This window comes from Papaver somniferum, chromosome 1, assembly GCF_003573695.1.
Source record: "Papaver somniferum cultivar HN1 chromosome 1, ASM357369v1, whole genome shotgun sequence".
In the NCBI taxonomy this organism is placed as follows: domain Eukaryota; kingdom Viridiplantae; phylum Streptophyta; class Magnoliopsida; order Ranunculales; family Papaveraceae; genus Papaver; species Papaver somniferum.
In genome coordinates this window covers 217,964,270-217,987,282 of record NC_039358.1, presented here as the reverse complement: position 1 = coordinate 217,987,282, position 23,013 = coordinate 217,964,270, and the positions used below count along the sequence as shown (strand labels likewise).

At 37.3% G+C, this 23,013-nt stretch overlaps 1 protein-coding gene across 1 annotated transcript; it reads right to left on the bottom strand.

Moving 5' to 3' along the window:
* Window positions 1–5,220: 5,220 nt before the first annotated feature.
* On the bottom strand, window positions 5,221–9,868 carry LOC113316074 (mechanosensitive ion channel protein 6-like). The gene is made up of 5 exons (XM_026564305.1): window positions 7,822–9,868; window positions 7,093–7,216; window positions 6,239–6,532; window positions 5,933–6,135; window positions 5,221–5,738 (listed from the first exon to the last, which is right to left on the bottom strand). Exons 1-5 carry the CDS (start codon window positions 9,762–9,764, stop codon window positions 5,447–5,449), a joined length of 2,856 nt encoding a protein of 951 aa, XP_026420090.1. The 5' UTR covers window positions 9,765–9,868; the 3' UTR covers window positions 5,221–5,446.
* Between the last annotated feature and the right edge of the window lie 13,145 nt (window positions 9,869–23,013).

Genomic DNA, 23,013 nt, shown 5'->3' with positions numbered 1-23,013 from the left:
ATACACGTGGACGTCGCAAGATGAAGAGAGCATCAAGGAATGATGCCACGTTGAAACATCTAAGACTATACATCACCAACAACAACGTGTTGTACCAAAATCTTATCTGATGACTCAAGAGCTAGGGAGTACTCAACGAAAATGTGTACGAGGAGCACAGTAGCAACTCAGAAAGGCACTTTATCAAATATCAAGACAGATCCTAATCGGACGAACGAGAGGAAGCACAGCTGACACTGAGACAACACCTGCATTAAACAGCTGTCTAAAGCGTGCTGAATGCCCCAACCACCCGCATTGAGTGCTACACACTTAGGGTACGTGTCAAAATTTCTGTGGAGGAGGCAAAGGCGGATCATCACACTAAGATACCGTTACACATCATCGGGGCATTACGAAGATGATCTTCGGGGACGACACGTTAATCAAGATGATAAGGGACAGCAGTACCAGAAAGGAGGGACCCACACAAAGAGCCTATAAATAGCCTGCTCAACCAAAGAAGAGGGGGTCAACTAAATTTTAGGTGAGAGAACTATTGTTAGGAAGAGAAAAATTGTAATAGTAAGTATGAGTTTTATCTTCCTTGCTCTATCATCGTTCCCTACTCAGAGTCATTCGACTATGATTTGTAACCTCATGAGATACATAGTGAAAAACCTAACCCCCGGTGGATGTAAAACCTTAGTGCTGAATCACGTAAATCATCGTCTCATTTACATTCTGCATTTACAGTTTTATTATATCTTTGTTATGCATCGTTCTAATTATAATAGACGAACCTATGATGCAAAGTATAAGTGAAACAAGGACGAGCCCGGATGCTCAGAGTTTCCAACAGAAGTTTATGCACCATTTTACATTTATTTTAATCATTGTCGTATTTTATCATCATTGCAAACTTTGATTGTGGACACGACGGTACCATCGTTACATTTGTGTTCACATCCATAGACTCCGTAAAAGGAAAAAGAGTATGAGGAGCAAGATGGACACCGCGAATATGATATCGATGATTTTGATGCTGGTATTCTTATGTGCTCGAGAAATATCCAGTCCGATGTGTTGTGAAAAGATATTACATAATATTTCTGATCGATGTGAGCGTACCATGCAACTTCGTTCCACTCTAAAGGAACATGGTATCCGCAAACATCGCAAAGAACATATTTGCAAGAATCCTTTCACATGCAAAATAAGAGTACCAAGCTAGAAATTCCAGAGATCACTTGAAGCAGTTCTTGAAGATTGGCCCGATCAACACATTGAAGAGTTTCAGAATATACTCCCGTTTGGTTGTTTTTTCTAGTTGTCTTTGATTATAAAGTCTGTGTCCTTTCCTATCTTTGCAGCTAATAATTATTTTATAGTCGATTTCCATTAAAAGAAAGAAATTTGCCACTTATGATATAAGATGATTGATTCTCTTTTTTCTATTCTATTAGTAAAGAATTTGGTGCTGACGAATTTCGAACCCAGATCAGTAGTATCATCATCCAATTTATGATGACATGCACTTTAACGTTTTTAAATATTCCTTTAGAAAATCTAAATAATTTGAGAGGCATGTTTATTCTCATTGCTTAGGTCATTTAAGAGATTACCAACGATAATTCTTTTTTTTTTTTACGGATATACTGGTTCTTTAATTTAAGAAATATGACTCTTAAGTAAGAAAAATTAGGCAGTAAAATTATTCCGTTACAGAATTGAAAAAAAAAACCCTGATGAAACTGAGAGAAATAAGAAAGAAATTTAAAAAGGTAAACTTCTTTCTAAACAAAATAAGAAGTATCACATGAGTTCCCTGAAAAATCACTAAAATCATCAAGTTGATCAAAATGAAACCCGGTTTTTTTTTTAAACAAAGTTTGGTATACGGTTGTTGATCTACCACCTCGGATTGCTGATTTTCGTCCTAGAACTACCAATATAGAAGTGTGCTAGGCCAATTCGGAATTTGACGTCAAACATGTAATGTACACAATTGGTGGTGCCACGTCAAAATCAGAATTTGATAACAACTCGGTGATTGTATGCAACGTGCATAACTGATATTAATAGTGGAATTGAAGCATAATCGACGATGCAGCAGTGAAGTTGGAATTCCAAGGCTTAATGGCAAGGAAAACAAACTAAGTGGCGGCATAAAGTACTAGGTAGAGAAGTTTTGGCAAGGTTTAAGGCCAAACAAAGTTCCTGATTTTGGAGAGTGGCTCAGATACGTACAAGGCCAAGAAAGTTCAGTAGAGGATGAACTGATGTTGCATTCAACTAGGACGTTGAATGGATTGGGTGGGGGAGGTCTATGACATGTCCCAACAGTTAAGCGCAACAGTTGCGCTATACTGAAGTTGTAGCATGGCAGATGTAGCTGCACAGGCCGATGATGTAGCGCCAGCATGGCAGGACAAGAAAGGCTACTTAGCAAATTCAATACAACATAATAGTGTTGCATATCCTTATTCAGAGTTATCCCAGCTCAAGGAAATAGTAAAGGATGAAATGCAAGTCATGGAATGACTTTGGTACCGTTCCAAGCATTGGCCAAGGCTTGGACAATGCATATGCAACAGTGGCGTTGCCAAATGCGCCATTGGTAATTATTTCTCGCCAAAGAGGATGCAAGTGATGCATATGAAACATGAAGTTGAACTAAGCAAGTTAAGACTCAGTTGACATGATATTTGGGTGTTGGCATCCAACTAAGTTAAGTGCATGATCGGGAAGAATGAAGCGCAACCACTGCCAGATACTTGACAGAAGTGCAAGTTGAATTAAGCTAAACCATTAACGGATACTTGGCGTAGGCCAAGAGTGAGTAAAGCACAATCATTGTCGAATATTGGTACGATCCAAAGTTCAGTGCAACACAATGATTTTCGGATTTGAGTTCAAGCTGTTAGTTGCGAGTAGGTGTGCATCACACGCATGCCAAAGTGAAAGAGCAGGTTAGAGATGGTTATAAAGTGGCTTTATAACCGAGTTTGGCATAACCTAACCGTTTGAGAGAAGTGTAGCGCCATTCTACACGCCAGCACTAAAGTTAAAAAGTGAACTATGGCGGTTAGGGAACTTCCTATGGACAGATGGATGTTCATAAGGCGTGCAACATAGGCCCTGATTCTTGGCATTATAAATAGCCAGAGAACCCTTGCAGTTGAGAGTTGTTCAAGTGTTGAAGAACCACATTGCGGTAGAGAGTAAATTCTGTGTTAGGCTTACAGAATAAGCTTGTAAGTCCATTGGTTGGACGAGTTTTCTATCTTCCCCTTAAGCTAATAAAAGAGAGTTTGTTGGCTTATACATTTTGCCTTGGTATACTGTTGATTCGATAATACTCCCTAATTCTGTGAAGCATAAACATGGCAGGAACCTCTTTGTAGTATGGGCTACGTTGTTGATAGAGAAAATCGAAATTAAATCTTCCGTTGCATAACTCAGTGAAGTTGGTTGTTTGCATAGGTTCCAACTTATAAGGCTGGAGTACGAGTGGGTGATAAGAGATCATTGAACCACTGTATTTCCGAGTTATACTTTCGCAAAAAATTGTTTGGAGCATTTGAAGGTGTGATACATACTAAGGTAACATCTATATATTTAGGACCTAGTCGTGCACTTATGCCATTTCTGAAGTGTAACCGTTTTGTGATGTACAAGATAAACCCAGAGAAGTGCTGGGCAATACTCCATCACAATGAACAAGTTCAATCTCATACCATTATAGGCCTTACTCTGTCGACAGAGAGAGTTGTGATATAAAAGATCACATGGAATGCTTTGATTTTACTAATAAACAAGGCTTATTTGTCGAATTTTCTTTGAAAACTTGTTGTGACAGTATATACAGCGTTGTTATTGATGAATGTGACCATACCATGTCTAAGCAACTAGCTTCACCTCACCTTCTTAAGGAACATTGTATTCGCAATATAGCCCAACCGAACGATCGACCCAGAACAATGGCGTGGCGTGGCGCGTCGAAGAATTCTACGAGGTCATGGAAGAATATTGGGCTGATCAGGCAATTAAGTTCATTGAAAATTATAAAAATCTCCATAAAGAATTTTAGTTATGGTGGTTTCTCGCATTTGTCTTCCGAGTAGAATTAGAGTTGTGCAATTACTTTCCTATTTTGAAATGAATATATTCATTTTAGATAAAATATTTTGAATTTTGCGAATTTAATTCCAAGATGATGTTTGAAAATAGGTAAATCAATTTATGACTGACGAGTTAGGATTCAATATGTACAAGATTTCAGTAGATACAAATCGCATTTTGTGTTCATCTAATTGGTGTCGTATAAACACCAATTGAATGGCCTAATGCTGCAATTTTTTTTTTTTGAATGGCCCGGATATCTTGCATGCAGCATGTTGAAATTCTTTAGCAAAAACATTAAACCTAAAAGATCTTTATCAATCGAAAAGAAAAAAACACACCATAGTAGTTCCTATAATTTTTTAATTCTTCTTGGTCGGGTAGCGGTGCCACGTCATCATTAGAGCTCGACAGGAACACCAAAACTTTTACCGATTAAAAAAGAAAACAACAAAAAAAGAAAAAAACAATAAAAACGTTTCACAAATATCGTGATATTTTATAAAAACATGGTATGGTTTCACAAATATCGTGATATTTTCCTTCGGCCTTCTTTTCCTCCCAGACAATGACCTTTAAAGTTTCACAGTTTTTCTTCTCACAGCCTTTCCTGCTCCTACCATGACTGAACAGTTTGCTTTATATAAAACGTCACATTTGGTCGGTAAGACCGTTTGGACATATATTGGGGTTTTTGTGGACTCATTCATCTGGCCACATTCTCGTCGACCATAAAAGTATCGTCCCTTCCAATAGACACCAAAATCACTAAAATAGATTCCGCAAATTAAGAAAACGGTGAGTTCTGAGTGGACCCAAACTGGGGAGGACTCATGAATTCGGAGACCAACATACACTATGGAAAATATTGACTATTGTCTTTTTTTCCCTAGCATTATAGATGACATTGGTACCACATGTAAGCCATAACCATTTGTCTGGCAGATGAATGGATACACCCAAAGTGCACCATCGAAGTCAATAATTTATTATGATGTGGGTCGTTTGATCACCCCCACTTTAGAAACCTGCGACTATGATACCTCAAAATTAGTTGACAATGAGATAGAGACCTTAGATGGTTGGCCATTAAGAGGATTTAATTATATACGGGAATATTAATTGGGGACTAATGTGGATCTCAAAAGCTTTTATATGCAAACAAATGAAATCCCTGCAACACACAACTTTTAGCCGCCGGATGATGGGAAATTAACTATATATATACCTCATAAAATCTATTACATAACGTGATATGATCAAGGACTGTACTTCATATGGACACATAATATGATAATGCTCCGACATATGCTTTGGAGGAAATCTTAGCTGGGAAGTTAGACTAGTAATTGTTGCTGACAGTCCAAATCGAGGGAACACGTTGGGAGGAGAGACCAGGCATGTTTCTTACGTTAACATCAAGAGGCAGCATACGGTATTCAATGTCTAGTTCCCTGAGGACTTTAATCATCTCTTCTACTACGAGAGCCCTTCTCACCCACCTCTCCCCCATGTCTTGATGGTTCATCCGGTGACACAACCACACTGAGATTTTCAGCCTGTTCAAATCGTCCACATCTCTCACTACAATCATTGGTGAAGGGTACCAATGCTCTCTTTTGCTTTCAATATACCTGCAAGATGCAAAATACAACATTATGGAAGTTAATCACAGACGATCTTGCTAAATAGAATAAAAATAAAAGGAAAGAGTGATATCTCAGAGAGAGAATCTCTTTGAACTGCACAAACATATTGATACATAAGCTTCAGAGTTCGAAAGAGGAAAATACATAAAAACAGATGAAAGTGAGATTCTAAAACATACGCTGTCAGTCGCTTTTTCATGGTAGAGATCTTTTCCACCGGAGTTGAGACGTGGACACAGAAGTCGATTGAATCACCCATATCTGGACTTCGATATAAATTGCTGATCGGCTTGGTGGCGAGAACACTGTTTGGGTATATAATCTTTTGGTTGTCATATCTTAGAAACACAGTGGTAAGGATGTTCATCTCTTCCACAACCATCTGAAACATGTATCAGTAAGAAAAGGACTCAGTATAGATATATTATACACTACCATACTACATAATAAGCTAGCTAAGAACCATACACTATAACTTTGCGTACCTGAACATCTTCAACTTCACACCTATCACCGACATCAAAAGGGTGCATCACAAATAAGAAGATGATAGCTTCAAATGCCATCTTGCACGTATTGCCAAACATGAAAGCCACTAAAAGAAGTTGAGAACTGATGAGGACTAGAAATTTGGTGGTTGCTATCTCAAGTATGAGTACCCCGATAATCCCTATAAGGATGCACACAACAACATTCACCATTCTGTGGAGCTGGTTTACGACCGTTTTTGTGTCATCCAGAGTCAAGGCAAGGGCTCTCCTCTCTCTGAAAGCGTTGATCTGATAAACATGAGGTTCGCCATTTCATAATTGTATTAGCTAGACAATTTGAAAGGTCAGGTAGCCTTCTATTTATTATGAAACATAACACTGAGAATTACTTTTTCCTTAAAAGAAACAGGATTAAGAGACCGTTTGAGCAAAATTTTAGAGTTTATGAGCAGTAATTAAGTCCATCTTGAAAGGAGTTTCGAGTCTTTTCACTAATATACTACCTCCGTTATTGGAAAAGGTGTTACTTTCACTTTTTCAATTTGAAAAAAATGTTACTTTTTCCTTAGGCTAAAATGAAAAAGTGAAAGTAACATTTTATCGAAAACATAGGGAGAGTCTTTTTTCAGTTGGAAATCCTTTTCTTTTTGTCGCTATTTTTTTTTCTTTAATTCACCGTTGAAGTTTATTTTAATACGGAGTATATTTTAAAATTTTCCTTCACAAAACGTAGTAACATGAACCATAAAAGCTGTGGGTACTTTTCCCTACAAATTCATATGCTTTGAAGAAGCATGTATCTTTGTTGAGATCCACCAAATATACAGGGCAAAAGAAAGGAATTTTACCACCCAATGTTTCAGAGATTTTTTGCTGACTCTGTTGGTTTCCATTCCTCCTTCAAATTGATTCATAGTCTTCTCGGCTTCCTCCTCTCCCATGAAGCGCATTATATCCTCGAGGTGGATAAACCTATTTAGGAAAAAAAAAGTTAATAAAAATACACAAAAATAAATCAAGACTTAACAAATGCAAATTTCACACCAATCGAACCATTATCCAAAACAGTATGTAAGCATGAGATTTCATCTTTGACTCATGCATGAGCCTCATGGTTCTACAGTACACCAATTTTTATCTTTTCTAAAGTGTGTTCCACTGCGCTGCTGAGACAAAGACTGAACTCCAAATAGTATTTTCATGCAGGACTGAAACCCACCAGGGACTCCTTGTATTTTACTATAAGTCTCATACATGGCTCAATAATATGCTTAGTGAGTCAGTACGCGCCACATATACATATAGTGGATCGACTTCGAAATCTTTTCCTGTATTGTTCATGAACCATTCATTTTAAAAGGGAGGGTAATCTTGAGTGTCTATCCTTTCACTAAATTTTGGAAATTTCCTGCACTATTACTACATATATTTTCACAGATTTACCATGCCCCATATTTCGGTAACTTCTTGTTTTTAATGATTCACACAACAAAGAGATGAATACAATTTTATTTTATTTTAAATCATTCGAGCATGCATTTGAAATGAAAAAAGACAAGTAGAAGTGAAAGACTTACTTGGACTGAGGCTTAGCCACATTGTTGAATATCTTCCTTGCAGCAGATTTGGCCTCGAATTCGCTTCTGATTGTCGTTGCCGACTCCTCTTCATTACAATCACAAGAATCCTGTATCTTCTCATCAAGTGTAGTTATTACGCCATGACGAATTATCTTCATCAACCTCTTCATTTTCCAAGCAGAGATATTTTTCTGGTTCAATCTGTGCAATTCATCAATGGAAATACCCTCATCTTTTTTACTTGGAGTATTATTTCCTGAGGCTCTAATACCACTTTTAAACTTAGAACTATTTTGAATTCTCCCACTTCCAATAACCTTCCCACTCTTCATTGGTGGAAAAGCTGTTTCCCTAAGATCAGCTGGCATAGTAGCCCCTGCATTCTGAAGATTCCGCACTTCAGCCATTACTTGTTCCTCTTCTTCCTGGTTCCTCAGAATCTGAATCATCGGCGGACAGGATAACGTCCCAATCACATACTGGGTAAATAATGAATCTTGAATTCGATCAAAGTAAGTGCTTACATGAAAAGACGAAGCCAAAACCTTAACCAGAAGAGTCTTCACGAGCCATAACAATGTACTCACTAAGAAAAGGATCAAAAACTTGGTTATGTAAACCGGTATATTAGTTCTATCCTTGATCACATCTCTAGCAACTTTTTTATCAAACAAGTACTGCCAAGCTAATAAAACCAGACCTAGCCATAGACAATTCTGCACAGCCTTTCTCAACCCATAAACAAAATACAAAACCCTTTTCCTTAAAATGAAATTTCTCTCAATGAAGAAAACAACAATTCTAATCCCCCAACCGGAAACTAATCTCCCACAAATCAAAACAAATATTATTAGCTCCCACTTCCACAAAGGAAGTGCCCATAGTCTCCTCTTACTAAGTTCATGAATAGTAAGTGAACAAATTAATGCACCCAAGATTAATATAAGACTAACCCATTGGAGAATAACTAAAGGGCTAAAAAACTTTGATTTCTTATACTTATCTGGTATATCCTCTACAGCAAAAGGATCTTCTTCTTCATCTTCTTCCTTTATTAATCTTAATGATTTACCACCTATAAACCCTGATCTTAATTGCGCTGATTTTGCTGGTACTCTCCCTGATCTGACTTTATCTGCTGGAGGATCCATTAATCTTGATTTCATAGTCTTAGTCCTCGTAATCTTTGAATTCCTTTTATAGGAAGTATTTGAGTTTCTATTAAAGGTATCATTTGAAGTACATCTTATCACTTCATCAGTACCTCCCGCTCCTCCAAAATGTGGAGACTCACGATTCTGATTATTTTTCGTTTGCTGTAAATTAATTTGGTAATTATCAATACTTCTTCTCCTAAGTGGCAGAGGAACAGATGATAGAGGAATGGCTTGCGGAGCAGTTTTGATGATTACTGTAGGTGAAGCTGTGGGGAATGAGGTTTTTGGTGGTGGTTCATATGGCTTTTCTTTAATAGTATTGTTTTTATGCTCATTAACAAGTTCATCCATCTCTAAATCCATATCTAATGAAATTTCACCAGAAGCTTTTTGAAGATCTAAGAACTGATCAATCAGTTTTAATGGTGGATCGTCTCTTAATCTCTGTGACTGTTTTTGTTGCTTCTGCTGCTGTTCTTGTATGAAATTAAATTCCTCACCAGCTATGGCTGATAAACTTGTACCTTCATTATTACCACCTCTACCACTATTACCGTTCTTGTAGTCATAACTTGATCTTCTCCAAATCCGGTTTCCTTTGTGACTGCTTTCATCATCACCACCACCGTCGATTTTTATCAGAACTTCTTTTCTCACTGAACCAGTGTTATCTTGCTGAAATAATATGGGTTGTTTCTCTAGTGGAGCAGAAGAAGAGGAAGAAGAATGTTTGTTTTTACCACCACTACCAAAAGATTTTAAAGACTGTTTCAGTGACTCCATTTATGAATCAAACAGAGAAATAAAAAACCACCTAGGAACTCAAACTTTATAGAATGAAGTAATGTCGACCATCAACAAGTGCGCTACACCACTATGTTATACCACACAAGTGGCTTCTTCTTATAAGAAATTAACCAGCAGAAAGGTGAGGGTTTGTGTACTTGACCATGTGAGCACCTAAGTTTTCCCACTAGTTTCTTTCCTTCCATAAAGACCACATAATTGCACGAGGAAAAAGATCCCATATCTTCCTAAACTGAAGAGGACAGAAGAGATGTTGCCAAGATATAAGAGTTACTTCTGCATTTCAAGGCAAGACATAGTGAAAAACTAATTAATTAAGCTCCTTAGTGAAATAGTTCTATATATACCTCCCTAGTGAAAGTGAAGTAGACATGCGAAAGTGATGAAATCATCCGTACGTCTAACTACTAACAAACCGGTGTGGTTGCATTTTGAAGTTGTTTCCTCAACTCTTAAGAGTGTTTCGCAAACCAGCACCAGAAATAGAAATTTACAATATCAAAAGAGAATTGTAAAAACCTATTCAGAAACTATTTTTCTTAGTAGATCTTAAACTGAAGTTCTGAACATGTATACAACTTACAAGTGCACTCGTAAATTGATTCTCATACTAATTTTCTTTTCTAAGTCGAAAAGCTAATTAATATAGGTCATTTTGTCCTTCATCTACGCCTGTTGGAAACCTTGGCCATTCTTGGTGCATGCATCTTATTCTAGTTTGTGCATGCTCTAAAAATTCTTGCAGCTATTCATATCACTAAATCAGGAACTATCATCATAGTCATAACGGGAGCAACTCATTGCTAATGTATAAGGCGCTTTTCAAAGCAGTTTGTGGAAGCTCTCTTGTTTCCAAGAGCAATTCCTATGGGATGAACAAACTCAGAGTTTGTTCATTTTGCTCCCACTATGAAATGAATAAATCAAAAAAAATGGGTGTTCAAATAAACAAACATTGAGTCGCACCAACAGACGCGCGTCTATTGTAATAGCGCGTGCTATTCGTAATAACGCTGGCGTCAACAGCGATGACGCCCAGTGCTTTTCTCTCTCCAAAACTCGTTTAAGATATTTATGGTTTATTTTTTAATATTTATTTTTATTAGTTAAATATTTCGTGGTACTCAACTCTTAATAATTTATATAAAATAAAATCACTAGTGATACCCAACTCTTATTAGTTTATATTAATAAAATCACTAGTGGAGACCAATTTGTTCATTTTGTTTTGTTTCCCATAGTAGAGAATTCAGTTTGTTCATTCCCATAAGAATTGCCCTAAGCAAAGTAAATTAGACCCCTATTAAATTACTAATCCGAACCAACCACATTATTCAAGGCATTTAAAGCAAAAAATAAAAAAAACAAAAATTCTCAGTGGAACGGTGAAAAGACCACACAAACCCCGTTTCTCTCACAGTTTTTTTTTTATGATGGGCCCAAAAGTGGCACCCTGGTAATCCCACGTTGGCGGGCCCATTATTGATGTGAGGCAACGATTTCTGTTTTGTTTTTTTAAGCGGTCCTTGAAGAACCACTGGAAAAAAAAACAGAAACGTGTTTTGAGGCATACTCATTTTTTTTTGAGGCATACTCATTTATTATACCATCTAGGGTGAATTTATAAGGGGTGCCTAAAGGTAGTGCAATTATCTATATGTCCTTAAACAATTTAAATACTAGAGTGTCCTGATCCTCAAAAAATCAAAAATCAAAATAAACTTTAAACTCAAACATCTTGGACTCCAATTCAATCAAGAAATTGATCAAGCAAAGCAAACAAGAATCGAAGTGAGCGATGTTGGAGTGCAAAATCCAAATCTCAATTGCTCCTAGATGTATTTTAGAATGTATGTGTAACAAACACATCTTGTTTTTGATTGATTTTATTTTGTTTGATCGATGGAATATGATTTCAAAGATGAAATTAGGTTTTCAGAAGATTAGTTCGGCTGATCTTGGAGTATCAATTTTGAGCCGAACCTAGGGTATGATTTAGAGAAACACTATGTTCGGCTAATGCGACTTTGCTAGATTTTGTTCGAATCAGACGAACCAAAATTCGTCAATTACAGAGTGAAGTTCGGCTGATAATTTTTAAGCCGAACCTCAGTTTTTTGGTTCGGCTGATAACTTTTCAGCCGAACTTCGGTTTTTTGAAAATATATCTAGGTTCGGCTGATAACTTGTCAGCCGAACCTAGGTATATTTTCAAAAAAAATGAGGTTCGGCTGAAAAGTTATCAGCCGAACTGTTCATCTGGTCAGTAGATCTGGGTTTTAAAAATTCAATTTTTTTGACATATTCAACTTATGAAAAGAAATTAAACCTCGTATAGAGACCTATGATTTGAATCACACATTTTGGTCACTTCTAATCATTAAAATCTCAAAATTCAAAACTCAAGTTTTTTTTTCACTTCTTCTTCTTCTTCCTCTCAAAATCCCAACTCTGTCACATGAATTTGATTTATCTACTAATTCACCACTAATAATTTAATTTTTAATTGATCCTTAAAATTCCTAGCTAATCAAATCTAATCATAATCATTAACACCAATTATGTCAGTGTAGTTATACCATTATCAAAAAGGGTGGATAAGGGGTGATGTTGTTATTTATTTAGTGATCCTATTTTGGCATTATTTAGTATGCCTCAAAAAAATTTAGTATGCCTCAAAATAGGTTTCAAAAAACATCACCGTGGGACGGAGCCAAAAAATCTTCCATGAGAAGGAAAAATATTTTAAAAATAACCAAAAAGGTAAAAAAAAGAAAGAAAAAAAAATACTATGATTAATTAATTTTAAGAAAAGATAAAAAAATAATTAAGAAAAAGTGGGCTTGGGAGCCAACCCAGCAGGATAAGCAACTACATAAAGATGAAAACATTTATGTGTTAGCTACGCCTCTTCACGGTTGTAGGAAGGATCTGAGATAAGCCAATAATACAAATCAATTGCATTGGAAAGATGAAAACACTTATTTTAATCCGTAGAAAATGAAAACATTTAGAAGGTGCTTGGATATCAAAAGCATAAATACTCTAGAAATCAATCTTAGAAATCAGAAAGAAAGACATTTTGTTTTACAAAAAGTAGAGTTTTCTACTTCCAGAGGTCACTCTGAAATTTGGTTTCCAACTGAATTTGTAAACTTTTTGCTTTTAGAATCAGAAAACAACTTGTCAAGTTGTATCCAACACCCTAATGCTCATCGAAGCGTCAAACTTTACTAGCACATAATTAATAACCACATTATGCGTATACAGTCGTCTCTTCTTTAAGAGGACATAAAGTATACCGTTGGTTTTCTATATTAATTCTTACATGGATAGCATTTTGACACATTTCGACGAACATAAATTGAACCCTAAAGGGAAGGAAGTCTTAGCTTTAAGAAGATGGTTCGGTCTTTAAACGGAAAAGTCAAATGGCTGTATGTCTCTCATCAAAAGCTTCCCCATTAACCACAATCTCCACTTAGGAGGGTCCTCTAAGACACTATTTACTACCCCCAAAGCTACAGTAATAAAGATTTTCTTTCACATTATATTGCCATCGATCGACATGTTTACTTCTCATGCCACACGATTATTTTTCATATCTCTTTTTTTTTTTTTTTTTTTGAAGCATGCATTTTATTAAATTAAACTGAGATTACACGTGGAAATGTTATGTCCATAGAGTCTGCTATTACAATAGAACTTATAGGTGTGGGAATTACATTATCTCACACTGTTGTTGCGAGCTTTCCTATAGAGCAATCATCCGCTGCTTGATTTCCTTCTCTGTAGACGTGTCTAATGGTATATTGCTGAATTTGGGTAAACCTATACTTGATTTCTGCGATCTGGTTAGAAATATACCATGGAGCTTCAACGTCCGTGGTTAGAAATCTCGTTAAGTTCTCCGAATCTGTTTCAAATTGAACTTTTGGCCATCCCCGTTCCATTGTCGTTCTTGATGCGATGAGCATGGCCCAAGTTTCCGCTGCAAGTGCAGTGGTGATACCCAGTGGTTGTGAGATTGCTAAGATTGTAGCAGCCTCCTCGTTTCGACATACAACACCGGCTCCCGCTATTCCAGGATATCCCCTTGTCGCTTTGTCCGTGTTAATTTTGATCCAATCTAAGTGGGGTTTGAGCCATCCCACAAAGATGGTTGTTTTTGCTAGTGTCGTTTGCGCTGAGTTCGGATAAGATTGCATCCCAGGCAGTATTGGAGGTAGGTGGTTTTGAGCCCAGATATATTCCTGTTGGAGTTTAATGGCCATCTGCGTTATATTCGTCGAATTTGGCAGTTGCTGGCGATAGACTATGTCGTTCCTAGCTATCCATAATGACCAAAGAAGGAAGCAAAAGGATGTGGTGACTGGTGCAGGAGCTTTTGTTTTGATGAGTAGGGAGACTGTCGTCTGATGGGGTAATGAGCTGGGTATATTATGAGTAGGGTTTTGGTTGTTACTGAGATGAGCGAGTAGGAGGTTCCAAGAATCAATAGCTGTTTGACAATGAAGCAAAATGTGACTGGAAGTTTCAGGGCTAGAACTGCATTCAGGACATAGGTTGGAGTTGGTGAGTTGGATGCGGTTGAGAATGTTGAGGGTTGGTAAACCCTCATTAATTGCTTTCCACAAGAAAAGCTGTACTTTTGGGGGACACAGAAGTGTCCAAAGGAAGGTAGTTGGTGGAAGAGGGTTCTGATGGGTTTGTGCAGAGTCGTTGATGCGGCAGTTATATCCTGATGCCGTCGTATATTTTCCGCTTTTGGTAAAAGGCCAAATGATCTTGTCTGGTTGGTTGTTCTGTGGGATGGGAATGCTGACGATTCGTTGAACTATGGGTTGGGGAAGTAGATTCAGCCTATCATGATTCCAGTTCCTTGTTGACGGGTCGATGATGTCAGCAACCGATTGAATGGGATAGCATAAGACTGGTTAATGTTGTTATTGAATTGTGGAATCCAGTTTGATTGAATACCGGTGTTTACTCGGTCTCCAATTTGATGGAAGAGATGATGTTTAAAGGTTGGTATGAGCGATGCCAATTATCTCCATCGCGGATTGGGAAATGACGGGAGAAGAGGGATGTTTTCGAAAATGGGTGTATGTTTGAGGTATTTTGCATTATATAATGTGGCTAGAATGGAGGTAGGCTTTTATTGAATGTTCCATATTCGTTTCATGAGAAGTGCTTTGTTGTGCTCCTTGCTGCTTCTGATGCCTAGCCCTCCCTGAGCTTTGGGTTTGTATAGCTTGTCCCTTACTAGTGGGTAGAGCTTCTTGATGGAAGAGTCATGACCCCAGAAGAAATTTGTTGTAATACGATCTATTTTTTTGTGGATGTGTGAAGGAAGGGCTTGTGTCTCCATGAGGTGATTGGTTGTAGGAGTAAGGGACGATTTTATGAGTGCGAATCTGCCAGCTTGGTTTAGGCACTTAGTCATCCAACCTTTTGCCTTTCGAGTTAGGCGCTGAAGGATTGTGGAAAATATATGGCTAGAAGATCTCCCATGTTTAAATTGTACTCCTAGATAGGTGTGTGTGTGTGTGTGTGGGTGGGGGGGTTTGATGTTGTTGGCATATTGAAGGCTTGTTTTAGTTCATCTAGTTGGTGGTCTTCTAGCTTCGGATGATGGATGATTTTTGATTTCAATGTGTTGATGTGTTGACCCGCCCAATTTCCATAAGCTTGTAGCATATGTTTGAGGTGATTGGTGCCTTCCGGAGTTGCTTTATATGTTATCAATAAGTCATCTGCGTACATGAGATGTAGTATTGGCGGGGCCTTCTGGGAAATGCGGATCCCTTCTATCTTTTTCTGGTTTTCAAGGATTCCCAAATTTGTGGATAATATTTCCGCGAATATAATAAATATATAGGATGAGAGAGGATCTCCTTGCCTTATCCCCCTAGTTGGAGTGATGTACCCATGTGGAGTGCCGTTGATATTGATTAAGTAGGTTACTGTTGATATGCATAGCATAATATAATCCACGAAGGTAAATGGGAAGCCTAACCTGGTGAAAGCTTGTTTAATGAAACCCCATTCCAAGGAGTCGTAAGCTTTTTGAATATCTAGTTTAAGAGATATTTTAGGATCCTTAGTGCGGTTTGAGGTTCTGATGTAATGAAAATTTCAGCAGCGATGGCTATGTTGTCGTGAATGGATCTTTGTGGCACAAAGACACTCTGATATGGACTTATAAAAAATGGGAGTATAGGTCTTATGCGATTCACCATTATCTTTGAAATGATTTTATACGTGACATTACATAACCCTATTTGCCTAAATTGGGATGGTTTTGAGGGGTGATCAATCTTTGGGATTAACGTGAGGTTGGTATGATTCATGAGAGGGTGAATACTAAGGCAAGTAAAGAAACTTCGAACCATCTCAATAAGCTACGGTTGGGTTGTTTCCCAAAAAACTTTAAAAAACTTACTGGTATATCCATCCGGTCTTGGGGCACGTTCTGATCCTATTGAGAAGAGCGCCTCTTTGATCTCCTCAGGAGTCACTTCAGTTGTTAGCATATTACATTGTTGATGGGTTAACCTTGGTGATACTGCTTCAAACAGGCTTTCGTCAATTACTGTATTGGGTGCAGTATACTGATCTGTGAAGTGCTCAATCATGAGATCGATAATTTCTGCCTTATCTGTAATCTAGTTGTTTTGATGATCCTGGAGTTGTTGTATGTTGTTACAGCTTCTATGAATTGTAGCCTTGGTATGAAAGAAAGTTGTGTTGCGGTCTCCAGATTGAAGCCATTGGATTTTGGATCTCTGTTTCCAGTAAGTTGCGTGACAATCAAGTAGATTTAGGTGTTCAATTCGGAGTTGCTTTTCTTGTCGAATCCAATTTTCCAGTTCAGTACCAGTTTGCGTCGCACATTGATGTTGGGATGCTTTGATTTTCGCAGTAGATTTTTTAATCAATGTGGGAAGGTGACCGAAGTTGATATTGTTCCATTCGGTTAAGGCTTCGCTGGTTGATATGAGTTTGAGCTGGAGGTTTAAGAGTGGATCCGAGTCATGTAGCTTATCCCATGCCGAGTTAACTACTTGATGAAGCTGAGGATGAGATAGCCACATAATAATAGTAATTATTTATTTATTTTGCTCAGTAAATCTAGAGATATAGTAAGAGGAAGGAAAAAAGTACAAGGCTGCAACTTAGCTAAGCCACCAAGCAAGGGAAAAACACAAGAAGAAAAGAAAAACCCAAAGAGAACAACTCTAAGGAGGATCAAAAAACATCTTCTTCCAGTTACAAATAGCCTCATGAATATTAGTACCAAACAGGGTAGGGAGACTATAATCACCTCACATTATGCTTCTTTCCATATGGGTTTTCTTTAATATTGTAGGAGTTAAATATCGCACAGGTTAATAATTACGCGAGGTGAAGAATACATCTTATGCGAGGAGTATCGCACACAACAAATTGAGATGACACATCAGATGATGTCAGCAAAGTCACGAGTAAAGTGTGAGGAGTTATGCGAAGATGTAAGATATGCGAAGATGAGCGATTGTATATGAGCGAACATGTCGCACAGAGATCCCGAAAATAAAGGGATTCTTAGCTGTCATCCACTATGTAAAATCTTATATAAAGAAGAGAGTCGTTGTCTTGTAGAGTATTCTATGACAAGTCTTGTAAGAGAGATTGAAAGAGAGAGAAAGTGAGTTTAGCTTACAAGAAGTTTTATTGTAGGTTTCCATCCATCTTGTAAATAATCTGAATATATTCAATCAATAAGATAATTGTTCGTGATGATTACATAGAGAACTAACCAGATTAAGTGGAGTGTAGTTGTAAGAAATATTACAACTACATTTTTGGCACTAGAAACAGGGATGGATTTTAAATCCTGGTAATAGATCTGAAATTCAAAGAGAAATTAAGGAAGAATCATAAAAGATTAATGAAGACAACAAGAATCATACCAGTTCAAGAAAGAGGCAGAGATATACAGTGTAATAACATAACCAAGGTATCAATTTCTGAGGAAGATTTCCAAGCGACAGTAACCGGGAAAATTCATAAATGAAATTATGAAGGAAAGAAGATTGAAACGATGGAGGCAGAATTACCATTATAAGATTGGGAAAAAGGTGAAGATATCCTTTGCGGCAGATGAAATTCCAGAAGCAAACTTACATCGAACAGATCCATTGGTAATCACGGTCACAGTCGAGCGAGAAACCATTATTGCACAATAGAGGACATTTGAAGGATGAGCAATTGATAAGACAATGATAGATACAGGAAGTGTAGTTGATGTATTATTTTATCGCACATTTAAATAAATGGGATACGAAGATGAAGAAATGATACCCGCACCATATAATATTCATGGATTCAATAGAGCAATTACAAAGACAAAAGGAGAAATCGTAATGCGAATATTACTGGGAGAGATTGAAACAAAGATAACACTGTGCGTGCTTGACATTGAGTCACCATACAACATGTTGTTGGGGCGACCATGGGTACATGGGCTAAAGGCAGTTTCATCAACATTACATCAATGTATCAGATTTCCAATTCCAAGCGGTATAGGTGAAGTTAGAGGAGATATTAAGGCTGCGAATACTTGCAATCAAATAGATGTCCGAAATTATGAAGGGCGAGCAAATAAACGAAAGGATAGATGGAGAAAAGCGAAAGAACGAAGAAAAGAAGAGGAGTTTCGAATATACATGATAAGAGCAAAAGAAGGAAAAGAAATACCAGGTGCAGAACCAATTGAGGACGGTGAGCGAGTTAAAGAAATTAAGGAACCAACACCTATGGGCGAACCAAAGGCGAATTTTACCGCAGCAGAACCAACAAAAGAAATAAATATAGGAACTGAAGAAGAACCAAAGATATTAAGAATCAGAACCAAAATGGATAAAGAAGAAGAGGAAAAAACAATAAACACTCTGCGAGAATATAGTTATATTTTCGTATGGAGTATGGAAGAAATACCAGGGATAGATCCGCCTGTCGCATGTCATAGATTAAACATTAAGAAGAATGTAAAACCATTCAAGCAAAGAATAAGGAAAATTGCAACTGATTATCATCCAAAAATCGAAGAAGAGTTACAAAAGATGTTGGATGCAGGAATTATAAGGGAAGCAAAATATCCAAAATGGATAGAAAATATGGTGGTGGTATCTAAAAAGAACAACAAAATTAGGATCTGTACATATTTTAAAGATCTAAATAAAGCATGCCCTAAAGACAGCTTCCCTCTACCTGATATACCTCAAATGGTGGAGTCTGCATCAGGGAATGATAGAGTCACGATGTTAGATGGCTACAAAGGCTATAATCAGATTCCATTAGCAGAAGAAGATCAAGAACACACTGGTTTCTTCGCACCCAGAGGTTTATATTGTTACACGAAAATGCCGGTTGGATTGAAGAATGCCGGTGCGACGTATCAAAGAATGGTACAAAAAGTATTTGAAAAATGGATACATAAAACACTGGAAGTTTATGTAGACGATATGCTGATTAAAAGCAAAGAGGCGAAAGATCATGTTGGTGATTTACGAGAAATATTTGAGCAAATGCGAATATTCAATGTTAAGGTAAATCCAGAAAAATGTATAATTGGCGTATCATCAGGAAAATTCCTAGGCTATATTATATCTAAAGAGGGAATACAAGTTGATCCGGAAAAAGTCCAAGCGATCAGAGATATGCCACCACCTGCAACAATCAAAGATGTTCAAAAATTGAATGGATTGATAGCATCGTTGGGAAGATTTATTGCGAGATCTTCGGACACATGTAAACACTTTTTAAATATATTAAAAAAGGGAACCAAATTTGAATGGACAATGGAATTTGGTAAAGCGTTGCAAAGCATAACAGATTATTTGGTGAATCTATCCATTATGCAAAAGGCGAAGCAAGGATAAGAACTATTATTGTACTTAGCATCAACATCTCATGCATTAAGTGAAGTATTATTACGATCAGAGGAAGGTGTGGGTAAACCAATATATTATATAAGCAAAACCTATAACTGCACAAAGAAAAATTATTCAAAAATCGAAAAAAATGATTCTCGCACTGGTATATGCATCATTCAAGCTTCACATTTATTTTCAAGCCTACAAAATTAAAGTATTAACAAGAATACCAATTGAAAATACAATGAAGAATTCAAAGAGGTCGGGAAGAATAGAAAGGTGGAATGCACAGTTTTATCTTCGCCAAAGTCTCAAGTTATCGCAGAATTTCTCGCAGAATTTCCATTAGAAGAAGATGAATATGTAGAAGAAATGATGGAGGTGGATGACGAACATGGAAATCCTAATGATTTATTAACTGAGAGAAACTCAAATAGATGGGAGATTTTGGTGGATGTATCCTCCAATGGATAAGGCAATGGGATTGGTATCGTATTCATTTCACCAACAGGGACGAGAATGGCTTATTCTTTCAGATTATATTTCGCATCCACAAATAATGAAACTGAATATGAAGCGGTTGTTCATGCACTAAGATTAACAATTGAAATGAAAATTGAGGATGCGCGAATAACTAGTGATTCTCAGCTGGTAATTCGTCAGATAGAAGGCACATATAGTTCTAATGAACCATTTTTGCAAAAATATAGGAGATTGGTTATGGATTTAGCAATGCAAATTCCAAAAATAAGTTGGAGACACATAGGGAGAAAAGATAACAGACTTGCAGATGCATTGGCGTTCATACCATCAATGTTAGTAGATCCGATTGCAAGGGATATGAAAATAAAAACACTTTTGTTACCATCTATAGAAAAGGGTGAAGAAGTGCAAACAGATGTGATGATCATAGACGATACACAAGAAGAAAATATGAGTGAAGAGAAGGATTGGAGAACTGAGATACACTCTTATCTGGAGAAGGGAGAATTGCCAACGAAAAGATTAGAAGCACACAAATTAAAGAGTCGTGCGACAAATTATGAATTAAGGGATGGAGTTCTTTATAGGAGATCATTTCTTGGACCTTCACTCAGATGTCTTACGCGAACGGAGGGAATCAAAATTCTAAAGGCATTAAACTATGGAGATGCTGGCAACCATAGTGGAGGAACATCACTCGGATATAGAGCAAAAATACAGGGCTATTACTGGCCATATATGCATGAAGATGCAAAAAAAATTTCGAGGAGATGCGAAGAATGTCAACATCATGGCAAGAAGATACATGCACCTGGGGCTATGCTTAATACATCAACAAATGTGTGGCCCTTTGGGAAATGAGGAATAGATATTGTTGGGCCATTTATACCAGGGACGGGACAAAACAGATTCTTAATTGTCGCAACTGATTATTTCACTAAATGGGCAGAAGTAAAAGCAGTTCAACATATTTACATTCATTTTTGAAAATATCATATACAAATTTGGTATTCCTGCATAATTGGTGTCTGATAATGGGAAGCAGTTTGAAGGCGAGAATATAACAATGCTGCTCAATGCGTTTAAAATTCAAAGTGGCAAATCTACTCCTTTGTATCCTCGAAGTAATGGACAAGTAGAAGCTACGAACAAAACAATCGCAGACAACCTGAAGAAAAAAATAGAAGGGCACAATAAAGGATGGTGCGAACAAGTACATAATGTAGCATGGGCTTACAGAACAACAAGGAGAGAAGCAACATGAATGTCTCCCTTCTGTCTGATATATGGAGTAGAGGCAGTGCTACCAACAGTAGTGATCATCCCTACCACAAAGAGAGAAGCTTGGGAAAAAAATTAAGTGCAGACTTGATTTTAACAAAGTTGAATGATTTGTAGGAAGTACGAGAAGTCGCTTTGCAGCATATGGAAAATTATCAAAAAAGACTAGCTCGAGAATACAACAAGCGGGTTAAAATAAGAGAATTCCAACTAGGCGAATTAGTGCTACACGAAATTCCAATTTATCAAAAAGGAAAAGATGGAAAATTGGAGAAAAGCTGGGATGGACCTTATATAATAAAACGAATAGTTGGAGAGGGAGCCTATGAATTAAATGACCCTGAAGGACGAGATACAGGTCGTAAGTTGGATCGCCCTTGGAATAGACAGTTTTTGAAGAAATATTATCCATAGTTACTTGAGAATCAATTCGCATGTACAAACAATTGAAATTTTCAAAAAGTTCATATTTTTGAACAGAAATGTAGCGTGCATGTTTCGCTAAAAAGTTAATACAAGAGAAATAAGACCTTTATAAAAGGCTACAATAAATGATATTTACTATCAGATTGGCTAGGAATCCAAATATGGCGTGCACCCTAGTTCGCTCGCATGCAAGAGGAAAAATAGTAAGACCTAACGCACGTCATAATTGGAAAGACCTAGAAGGCATGACTCAAGGGAAGGCTACACCGACCCCGGAACTTGAGTTGTGGAGATTTGGGGTGATAATTAAACGATAATGCCCATCCGGAGAGAGATACCTTAAATTTTCAGTCTAAGATACTAATCTTAGATTGAGATCCTGAGGTGAGAAAGGCTCTCCTAAAGAGTGCAGTAACTCGATCAGGGCGCCGAGGTACACGGTTGAGTCAAGAGTGCCCAGGACGTCTGGAGCGTACCTTGCCACTCTTGACAAGTCCTGACTATGATGCACTCGGTCCGAAGATACCCCACTTAGGGTGCGATCTTGCTGCCATAAACCCTATAGGTAGTGTATGCGAGATTTCGAAATCAACTGGTTGTTGAAAATCCGGATGGGAAGAGCCATAATCTTAACCAGATAGAGGTAAGCTTCCTTGAAGGGGCACCAGAGGGGAAGATAAGGACCCCACCCTCCATTAGGGAGCTGAAATGTGTCAAAAGACGTAAATGTCGCAAGGCTTTTACTCATGGGAGTATTAAGACTTGTGACATTTATGCGAAAAACCTGAAGAGGAAATAATACAAGCAAAAAAGATAATACGGGATCAATGGGTCGATGTAATAAAATGCAAAGACCTCCTGCGATCTCGTCGCACGAAAAATGGGGCAAGATAAGACCTTTACATAGGAAGGCAGCATAAGACCTCCCAAATAAATTAAATAAACTACTAATAAATTCGCACAATTGTTTCTTACAAGAAATATAATAAGAGGCAAGTATGGGAATTAAAATAACAATGTATTATCTTCTTTGCAACAAACAAGTCTAAAAAAAAAGTGCGAAAGACCGAAAGACATCAAAATAAAAAAAGGAAATCAAGAATGATCAAACAGTA